This window comes from Cucurbita maxima, unplaced genomic scaffold, assembly GCF_002738345.1.
Source record: "Cucurbita maxima cultivar Rimu unplaced genomic scaffold, Cmax_1.0 Cma_Scf00020, whole genome shotgun sequence".
NCBI lineage: Eukaryota > Viridiplantae > Streptophyta > Magnoliopsida > Cucurbitales > Cucurbitaceae > Cucurbita > Cucurbita maxima.
Window position 1 is genome coordinate 2,022,461 of NW_019272036.1, and position 10,459 is coordinate 2,032,919.

Here is a 10,459-nt window from a genome sequence, read left to right on the forward strand (position 1 = left end):
ATCTTTTTAATTTTTTTAACAGTTAGTGTGATATTTAAGAAATATTTATGAATATTTAAACGTGTAATTAACACTCTTTATCTTTATATAAAAAAATTGCAATTAATATACCGTCTATTAACACTTCATAGATTATGTCCAAACTTTTCACGTTACTCTTAAAAGTTTATGAGTATTTTCTAGACGAATGGTAATCATATTTTTTAATTTTTTTAAAAAAATTAGTTACTTTTGAAGTTTTTTTTTTTTTAAGACACGAAAGAGTATTAATAAAATTTGTGAGTAGTTTAGTTTTTATCTAAAATGTATTTTTGAATTTTTTATACGTATATTCTATTTTTATTAGAATTCTTAGAAATAAATTAATTTTAAAATATATATTAAAATTGAGTGGCAAATTAATTCAAAATTTAAAATTAAATAAATAAATGTTTTATTAAATAACATTTTGATTTTATTAAAAATAAAAATTTAAATAAATTATTCAAAATAATCCATAAAAAAATTAGAATTGAATTGGATTGATTATTTAATCAAAATCAATAGAGTTAAAAAGTTTATAATCGGAATAATTTTGGTTGAAAGTCTCTATCAAACCTAACTATTAAGACGGTTGATTTTAAGTTTATATAATTTATTTAAGGATAATTATTAAGATTTATTATAAAATAAATTGAAGCTACAAAATTAAATTAAATTTTTATTAGTTAAAATTATATAAAATAAAATATTTTTTTTTTTTTGAAAAGATTTGATTTAGTTATTTTATTTTGAGGTTAAAAGATATATGATGAACAGGCATTAATTAAATTTATAATTTGATTAATAATAAAAATAAATAGAGGTTACGTGTTGTTAATTACTTCATGTTCTTATTCCGAAAGGGGGGAGAAAAAAGGAAAAAAAGAGAGAAAAAAGTGATTGGCAGAAGGAAGTTGCAAAGCAAATTGGATCCCAAATTTTGCAGTCAATGAAGATTTTATGCTTTGATATTTCTTTCTTCCCTCCAATTCTTACTCATTCTTTGTTGCTTCTCCTTCCACTCGCCCTCTCTCTCTCTCTCTCTTTTGTTACTGACCGCCGCTGACTCGCCCTACCATGGCCGGCGACGCTGGTGGCGACGGTCACTCTCCCTTTCCCCCACCTTCTAACGGCGGAGAGTTTCTTCTCTCCCTCCTACAACGACCCCCCAATCGCCAATCGCATCTCAACATCAATCCTCAGCCTCAGCCTCACCTTCACCCTCCCCCTTCCCTTGATCCAGCCGTCGCCGCCGTTGGTCCCTCCCTTACCTCCCTCCCGCCGCCCTGGCCTTCCAGTGGCTCCGATCTTCTATACCCAATTCCTCTTTCCCCTTGGTCACACTCCCACCAGTCCTTGTCTGCTCCTATTGCTCCTAACTTTGTGGGGTTTCAACATCTTCAGCAGAACCCTTTTCCTCTTCCTCGGAATCAGTTTGGGGGAGCCCAATTTGCGGCGAGTCACAGTTCGGGTGACCTAATTCAGGGGGGTCTTGGGGGTGCAGACGATTTGAAGAGGTTAGGGCTTCGTGGAAACCATGATAGAGCGAATGGTACTGTTCATAACCTTTCGCAGCATAATGAACTGGAGAATAAGCTTCAGTTTGGCTCTTTTTCTCCCACTCAATTTTCTAGGGTTTTGGTTAGTGGGAATAATAGCTCTGCCAATGATTTAAACCGCGAAGTAGGGTTTAGGGACCCAATCCCTAATGGGATGAATAGAAATCAGGGATTGGATTCTCATGGGAATTCGAATTTCATATCATATGGGAATTCGATTTCCAATGCCAATGTTCATTCCTTTCGCCGTGGAGAGTTTGATTACTCAGAGCAAGAAAGAGGGCGTGTGTTGGGTGAAAACTACAATTTTCATCCCTTGGTGAAGGTGTTGGAGCCATCTGGTTTTATGAGCAAGCCAAAGGGAGGAGGGCATTTGGATTCTGTGAACATTAGAAGGAGAGATTTTGATCATGTAGTAAATAGAGAGAGAGCTAGTTCAAGTCAACTTGGGGAGGCGTTTCACAGGCTCGAACTTGGTGCCCAGCTTCATGACCCTGTACGCCCTTCTAGGAGTGATCTTCATTCAGCATCAGCATTGGATATGGAAGAACGAGGTCTGAATTTGCATCCCGATTTTGCTGAAGGCAGGCCCAGAGAGAGTCATCAGGGGCGTGGTTGGATGAGAAAGGATGTTGATTCAACTAATGGTAATGACAGCCAGGAACTGGAGAACAATATAGGTGAACAGCTTGCTGATTCCTTGTTGCACGAGGAGGAACCTGATGAGAAAAGCGATGCTAAACACGTGCGTCGTGAGAAGGTTGAATACTTCTCTTTTCATTTATCTTGTATTTTCATACAATGCCTTTTGTTGTGTGGAAACATCACTGTTAAAGTCTCATGTATGAATGGTATGGTAAGATACTAAAACTGAATTTTATTGAAGCAAAAAGGCATACCATTTTACTCATCATCTTAACGTTGCGATTGTATGCCCGATGAACTTACAAACTTGCATCTTTTCTAGAATTTTGTACTTATGTCTTCAAATGAACAGCATGTGAGAAAATTCACTATATAAGTTTGTATTGAAACATTTGTGGATAGGGTATTATTAAATATTAAAGGTCAGATTGGATACAAAATTTATGTAAAATTTTCTACACAGGATTGCAGGGGGAATCGGCTACTTACACACAGGGAGAGGATCTCTCGAAGACATATAAAGTGCCGTGGTGACATAGATATGTTGAAAGTTCCTCTTCTTGCAATTTATGAATCTCTGATACCACCTAAAGAAGAAAAGGAAAAACAGATGCAGTTATTAACATCACTAGAGAAGTTGGTTGTTAATGAATGGCCTTGTGCTCGTCTATGTCTTTTTGGATCATGTGCGAACTCCTTCGGTGTTTCAAATAGTGATTTAGATGTGTGTCTTGTGCATAGAGATGCTGATATTGACAAGGCTGAGATCTTACTGAAGTTGGCAGATAGACTGCAGTCAGCTAACTTCCAGAATGTGCAGGTACTTGGATTATCTACCGTTCAGAATATTTTTCTTGGTTGAAGTTGAAACGTCTTGGTAATGATGTCAAGATGTGTTTATAATTGAATGTTTTATTTTAGTTGCATGTGTCATACGAGCTTGCCTTCTGTTCTCCGATGTACATGTATCCTTTTTAGGTGATGAAATAGGCAGTATGCTTGTATGAAAATAACGAAATGGTGACGTAATGTTTGGATACAACTTCAAGTGACGTTCACTATCATGCACACAAATAAAAGCTCTTTAAATTTCTATTATTTGATTCCAAGTTGCTATGTTTCTAGGCCCTGACGCATGCAAGGGTTCCTATTATAAAGCTTAAGGATCCGGTGACTGGAATATCTTGTGACATATGCATAAACAATGTTTTGGCTGTTGTAAATACAAAACTTCTCCGGGATTATGCACAAATAGATGTGAGATTACCACAATTGGCATTTATTGTGAAGCATTGGGCTAAGTCTAGAGGAGTGAATGAAACGTACCAGGGAACACTTTCTAGCTACGCGTAAGTTGCCAAACTTTATGGAATTCTTCTTCCGTGCATTATGATCATGTTGTATTAATTAATTTTCTATCATGATTAGAGATTAGTGTCACTATGATAAGGATATGAACACGTAATTTCTTGGTTTTCGAGAGTTGCGAGCACTTCCTACATTGTCAAGTTTTCTGATTTCACATGTTAACTTGATGGAGTATGCTAATATGCTTATTATCAATTCAGGTATGTTTTGATGTGCATCCATTTCTTACAACATCGAGACCCTCCTATCCTACCTTGTTTACAGGTTTGTATCCATGTCTCTTAATATATGCTCACAGTCCGAATTTGGATTTTAAATACTCCTTTTACGATGACCACCCATTCTCATGGGTGGCTATTCAACTATCTACATATGCTTCTCTGTACAAATAAACATTTTAGATATCTTTTATTCAAGCCTCTAGTATGAGATAGGTAGATAAGAAGCAAAGAACTAATAAGATGAAAATTGAGCATAGAGGTTAAGTGCATCCCTGTTCATGTCAGCAGTGGTACAATTCTTAACATGTACAAGCCAGTGGAATTTTATGCACTCCTTAAATAAATGGATCTCTCGTAACAAAATTATTTCTGAGACCCAAATGACCTGCAAACCGTAATTTTATTGTGTACATTGAAATCACTATTATAAACTTGATTTTGAAGGCAAGAACAACTTTAAGAAAAGGTCATCATTTAAAACATACTACAAGAAAATAAGAAAAAACAATTTTTAGAAAACAATTATCAAAGTAGACTTTTTGTTTAACAAAAGAGATCTGTTTTGGAAACAGTTCGAAAAGAAGCCCTAAGCTGTTGATGGTGTACTATAGGAGCTACTTCCTTTTTCTATTTCAGTTATTCGTTATGGGTATTAATAATTGTTGTTGAGTTGCTCAATTAGCTCTATTTAATTTATGTCCAATAGTTTTAGTTTGATATGTTATGTTGTTTGGATAAGATGGCTGTATTCTTGATAATAGATTAGCTGACCAACAAAAGTTTCACCTTTGATATTTATATTTATATAAGTTTATCTGGTCGTATATTTATTATTTGCATTTAGTGATCAGTATATCCCTCCACCACAGGAAACGAAGATTGTTACTTATCATGAAATTGTTGATAATATTGAATGTGCATACTTTGATCAAGTTGAAAATATGAAAAGTTTTGGATCCAATAACAATGAAAGCGTTGCTCGACTCGTCTGGGGATTCTTCCATTATTGGGCATATTGTCATGATTATGCCAACACCGTCATATCCATTCGTACTAAAAGCACTATCAGGTAAGATATGTGATATAATATTTGTTTATATCATTATATGAAAGAGCTTTTAAATTCAGTGTAACTGTTGTTAAGGAATAATAGACCAATGATAGTTTTTTGTTTTGGTACTAAAAAACATGATGCTGGACTGGATTAAAGAGGTACCCGTGCGTGGTTCTTTCCTAAGCAAAAAAGTAGAGGTCTTAAATAGCTTGAGTTGGGACCTTTTACAAACTGGTTAGCATCAGAAAACTCGTAAGATTGTGATATTCTTGTTAGAAAACCACCTATCTTGAACCTATGACTTCAAAGTTCCTGAACTTTGTTCGGTGGTTTTTGGTTTTGCGCTTCTAGAAGTATGACGCTTGGAATATGAGATGGATGAGCACAATTCTTAGAATATTTTTGAGCAAAAGATGGTGGAAGCTATTCCACCCGCCATTTTGAGATAAGGAGACCCTTTGATTTGCATCCTTTTTGGTTAATCTGTGGAATATTTGGCTCGACAGAAGTATGATAGTGGCATATTGTCTCTAATTTGCATTGCAAATTAGAGGAAGGGTGAGCATAGACAAGAGAGTTAGTTATGTAAAGATAAGATATGTATGGTCGTTTATGAGCAGTAGTATTATACAAACGAGTTAGAGAAGCGAAGAACGTCGTTGTAAGATCCCACATCGGTTGGGGAGGAGAACAAAACATTCTTTATAAGTGTGTGAAAATCTCTTTCTAGCAGCCGCGTTTTAAAAACCTTGAGGGAACCGAAAGGGAAGGCCCAAAGAGGACAATATCTGCTAGCAGTGGGTTTGGGTCTGTTACATTCGTTGTCACTGTATAGTGTCTATGTCTATGTGGAGATTACATTTCCCAATAGGAGAAGTTTTTAGAGATGTCAAGAGAGGTCTTGAGGGAGGTGTGAACTTTGGTTAGATTTAATACCCTATTTCCGAGTATCTTTTGGTCATTGCACTTAGGGTATTATGCCTGTAGCAATGTCGAGTTTCATCATCGTTTAACTTTTAGTTGTAGTGATTCAGTTGAACTGCCTTAAAACCCCTTCTAGTGAAATTCTTATCAGTTGATTCTCTGTTTAGGCAAGATAATTGACAATCCTCTCCACTAGCTGTCCTGTTGGGGGCATATGCCTCATGTCTAGCAAGTGAACAAAGCAAGATGAACAAAAATGAGATTTTAGTTGGATCCACTCTGTTGTTCTTCTCATTACAGGGATTCAAATGGGAAAAAGGAAAAGACAGAAAGACCTACAACTAAATCTCTCTCTTTCCAGTTCTTTGTTTTTGTTTTGATAATACCCTGTCTTGAAAAGGAAAGGACTAGAGGCCTACAAAGGTAGTGCTTATTAGAAGAAACCAGAGAATTTTCAAATGGATTGAGGGTGCCCATGGAAGGTCTGTTTTATACCAAGGTTTCATGCCTCTCTTCGGTGTCTGTGACCGTGTCAAAGAGTTTTCTCATCTTCTTAATCTCGTAATTTTTTTTCAGTGGTATCGGTCGTTTTAAGTCCTCCTGTAGCTTTATCCGTTTGTTTTCCTTTCATTTATATCAATAGAGCTTTTGATCTCTCTATTCTCAATAGGTTTCTTTGCTTTCCTAGTATTAAACTTGCAAGATATTAAAATTTTCATCATTTTAGTCTTTCTATGCTCACTTTATGGATGGTAAAAAAGTCTGAATTCTGCTGAAGGATCTAAGTGTCACCTGGGGTTCTTTTCATTTAACTCTAGTTAGTTGACTTTGGTTAACTTTTGTTCTTACTTTTATTTTCACATCCGGCCCTCTTTTGAAATAGCATGAAACTTCTACTTTGTTTCTGAGTAGTTAATGGGCTTTAGCTTATTGTAGCCCAAAATTTTAATCTGGGGAGTACGCCGATAGATATAGATATGGCTCTTCATCTCATTGTTGCTTTCTTATGTTCATCTCATTGTCAACTGAATGTGCAGCAAGAGAGCAAAAGATTGGACTAGGCGAATCGGCAAGGATCGTCATTTGATATGCATCGAGGATCCATTTGAGACGTCTCACGACCTTGGTCGAGTTGTCGACAAGTACAGTATCAAAGTTTTGAGGGAAGAATTTGAACGTGCTGCTACAATTCTACAAACCTATCCAAACCCATGCGAGAAGCTCTTCGAACCCTTCATCCCGAGTTAGTCACTTCTTATTTTTCTTCCTTTTCATAATTATCAGAGAGCTATTTAAAAACACAGTCATTATTATGTTCATAGCTAATCAAGGTTGTAAATTGCATGCTATGGTTTTTTTTTTTTTTTTCTTTTTTTGCTTATTTATGTCTCGGAGTTTGTTTGGGTTTTTGTAAAAAGATGTTGTGGTGATCTTTATACCATCTAGAATTTTGATTTTCCCAGTTTGTAATATTATTTCTAGCATGAAATTTCTTTTTTTTTTTTCTCCTGCTGACTTGGCATTTTTCTAATTAAAAATTAAGTATTATTGTTGATCACTTTTATGCAATATTAAATATATGAAGAAAAATAAATTTACTCTTAGGATTGAAAATTAATTTTTGTATTTTCTCTAAATATATTTAAAATTAGCTGTTTTTCAAATTAAGAAACAAAATAATAATAATAAGAAAGGAATAATTATTATGGGCTTGGGCTCACTAATTGAATTAAAATATAGAAAGAATTATCTTCTTTGCATATTTATACTGGTTTTTTTTTTAAAAAAAAAAAAAGAAGTTAAAAAACACCTATTTAGTTGTTTAATTAACGTGAGAAATCATAAATAGATATCTATTTTAGGTGGTTAATTCATCATTCAATAATTAGTGAAAGACTTTTTTTTTTTTTTTGGAAGGTTAGTTCTTGTATTTTCAAAAATAAATAATAGCAATAAATTAAATTTTTTTAATTATTATTATTTGTAAATTAAATGAAAAATAATAATAATAATAATTGCGGACTAACTTTGTATTGCTAATAATAGCAAGTTTCCTTCCACGGAATGTTAGCCGTTTTTTGTTTAACTATTTTCTCTGCAAAATATTGATTGGGCCAATTGTGGACCCCATATCTTACTCCAAATGTTGCTTGTTTCATGATATACGTGGCCTCCACTACCGCTTGGCCCTTCTCCATCCACGTCATTCTAACCCAATCCGTCACCACCGTTCAATCATAAAAATTCCAAAATTAAGCGGGTTTCTATTAAAACAATTTTATTTTAAGTAATTTTCTAGTATCCATAGATAGTCTTCACTTTTAAAAACACTTCCAAACAAACAGATACTAAAACAATTCTATTTTAAGTAACTTTCTAGTACGTAATATGATCGTGCATGGAAAAGACATATATTTAATTATATAAGCAAAATTAATAGAATCTTTTATTTATTTATTTATTTATTTTGTTTAAGTTAAAGATATTCATTCAAATCCTAATTATTAAAGTTGTTAGAGAAAGAGATAGAAAGTGAGAATTATTGTGATGAGTTAAGAGAGAGAAACAAAAGTTATGAGAGAGAGAGAGAGAGAGAGGGTTTTATTGGTATAAGATGTTGTCTTTGTCTTTATTGACATTTATAGTCCCAAATTATTTGGTCCACAAAAAATAAAATATAGTGAAAAACGTGACTAAATTCTGTCTTTTTCTCTAAAATAAAACCAATTAATTATTTAAATTTCCCAATAAATAGTTTTTATTCTTAGTTTTATTTTCCCTTTTTTTTTTAAAGATACTCTTAACAACTTACCCCAACATTTCATTAAGTTATAAATTTGGTTCTTACAAAATTATTTATATTAAAGGAGAAGAAATTACATATTTTTCAAAAATAAAAAAATTAGTCTTATGCCTTCCATGTGTTTCATCTCCCGTTTTCAAGACACTCAGGTATCTCGCTCTTTTAAGGTTGATTTAAGCTCTCTAATATCAACCATTGACAACCACTTGATTTTTTCTCAACTAATATTTGTAGGAATCATGCAAGCATATCGTTAGCTTAAGTGGTTAGAACATGCATGTTTAGAACTTTGAAAGTATGTTATAAAAACCTATGGAGGATGATATAGTATGATTAGCTCCAACGGGTTGATTGTCGGTTCTCCCTATAAAGCATGTTCATCTACACAGAGTTAGAACTAAGGTGCTAAAATTAAGTCGGCTAAACAATGACCTAAATCAGGATGCATTTAGTAGACTGAGCATCCAAGGTTAGAGGGTCTAAACCCTAGTTTTTTCAAACCAAGAAAGGCTCGAAGAGTCATAATAGAGTACCCTAGAGTCAAAAGTTCATGCTAAGCCATCCTAGGAACGCAATATGTATTTTCTGCTTTACGTGATCAATAGGTATATCTCCCTAACAAGCATGCATGAGTGAACCAAATTAAGACTAGGGTGCTAGAGATAGAGCGATTTACATGTTGAACTAGGTCAATAAATTTCTAGTAGACCTAGCACCCTAGGATAGTGAGGGATGATCAGAGGTCTAGACCTAAGCATACTCAGAGATTGTATTAGCCCCACGAAGCTAACCCCGAGTGTCTTGAAAATGAGAGATAAAATTAAACCACCTAGACATCCTTAAGGACCCAGTAGATCTCCACGACATCCAAGAATGATTAAAGTAGCTCACCATGCAGTTAATAGTATGGCAGTGTCATTAGAGTATCCGTCTCCTATCTCCTCCGATACGCCCTTAGAGTTAACAACACCCTACAAAGCAATAGCGATACAGGTATTGTTGAGCCAGGCTTAGGCCGAATAATGTGGTGTGTCGAGGCAACTAGGTGCAATTACATACCATGGAAAAAATGAATAATTAAAATAAAAATAAAAATAAAATAAATATGAAATTTTACGAAATTAAAATCAATAATTGATTCTCGAGCCGATAGGATATTAAAATACAATTTATATGCATGTCAAAAAGAAAAAAAAAATAAATAAAACGATTCATTGAGCCTAGTCCATTACACGAATTAAATGGCCTAATACATAGTTCCGTAGACTTATTGAGTAGATATTGGTCCATCCGCCCTTCTAGAATGGATATTATTTTTGGTTTATGTTAAATATCATGTAATCATAATAAATATCACATAACCATAACATTACGTAAATGAGTCACAGAGTACGTGTCTTTCATATGTCATTCAAGTCATCAAACCAAATCCGAAAGCGTTTTAAGTAAAGGTAAAACTCCTGTTTACAGATGGCAGCATCAAACGTCGAGATACATACGATCATTAATAATCAAGACGTAGAACTGGAGCATTATTATTCAAAAAAATTAACGCACGACATGATGGTTTCAAGTACGAAAAATTGAATGAAACCAATATTAGCCACAAAAGTGAGATATTCAACCAAATAAAAACATTTGATTTTTAAAAGGGTCCCTACAAATGAACCATAGCCATACACATCAAATTCTTTGGAATTTTATGCTTTTTTATTTTTTTTTTATAGAAATATTCTAAAAATTTCCACTATTTCTTTTAAAGTGAATTAATTTAAAATAATTTATGTATGTTGTGTGTTTGTGTTTATCAACTATCAGCCAATGGTTGATTTCCATAAAAAAAAAAAAAAAAAAAAAAAAAAAA

General features: G+C 33.8%; 1 protein-coding gene across 1 annotated transcript; it reads left to right on the top strand.

The window, feature by feature from the left end:
• The first annotated feature begins 913 nt into the window (after positions 1-913).
• LOC111494172 (UTP:RNA uridylyltransferase 1) lies at positions 914-7,250 on the top strand. Its single transcript, XM_023144047.1, has 6 exons — positions 914-2,340; positions 2,689-3,045; positions 3,351-3,574; positions 3,794-3,857; positions 4,684-4,883; positions 6,830-7,250. The coding sequence occupies exons 1-6, from the start codon at positions 1,099-1,101 to the stop codon at positions 7,038-7,040; spliced, it is 2,298 nt and encodes a 765-aa protein (XP_022999815.1). The 5' UTR covers positions 914-1,098; the 3' UTR covers positions 7,041-7,250.
• The last annotated feature ends 3,209 nt before the right edge of the window (positions 7,251-10,459 follow it).

What these genes read in the sequence shown, in the direction of transcription:
- LOC111494172 (XM_023144047.1), top strand. Translation starts at nt 1,099, where the DNA reads ATGGCCGGCGACGCTGGTGGCGACGGTCACTCTCCCTTTCCCCCACCT. An exon ending in CTAACTTCCAGAATGTGCAG is followed by an intron (nt 3,046 to 3,350) that starts GTACTTGGATTA and finishes CTATGTTTCTAG; the next exon opens with GCCCTGACGCATGCAAGGGT. An exon ending in GGAACACTTTCTAGCTACGC is followed by an intron (nt 3,575 to 3,793) that starts GTAAGTTGCCAA and finishes TTATCAATTCAG; the next exon opens with GTATGTTTTGATGTGCATCC.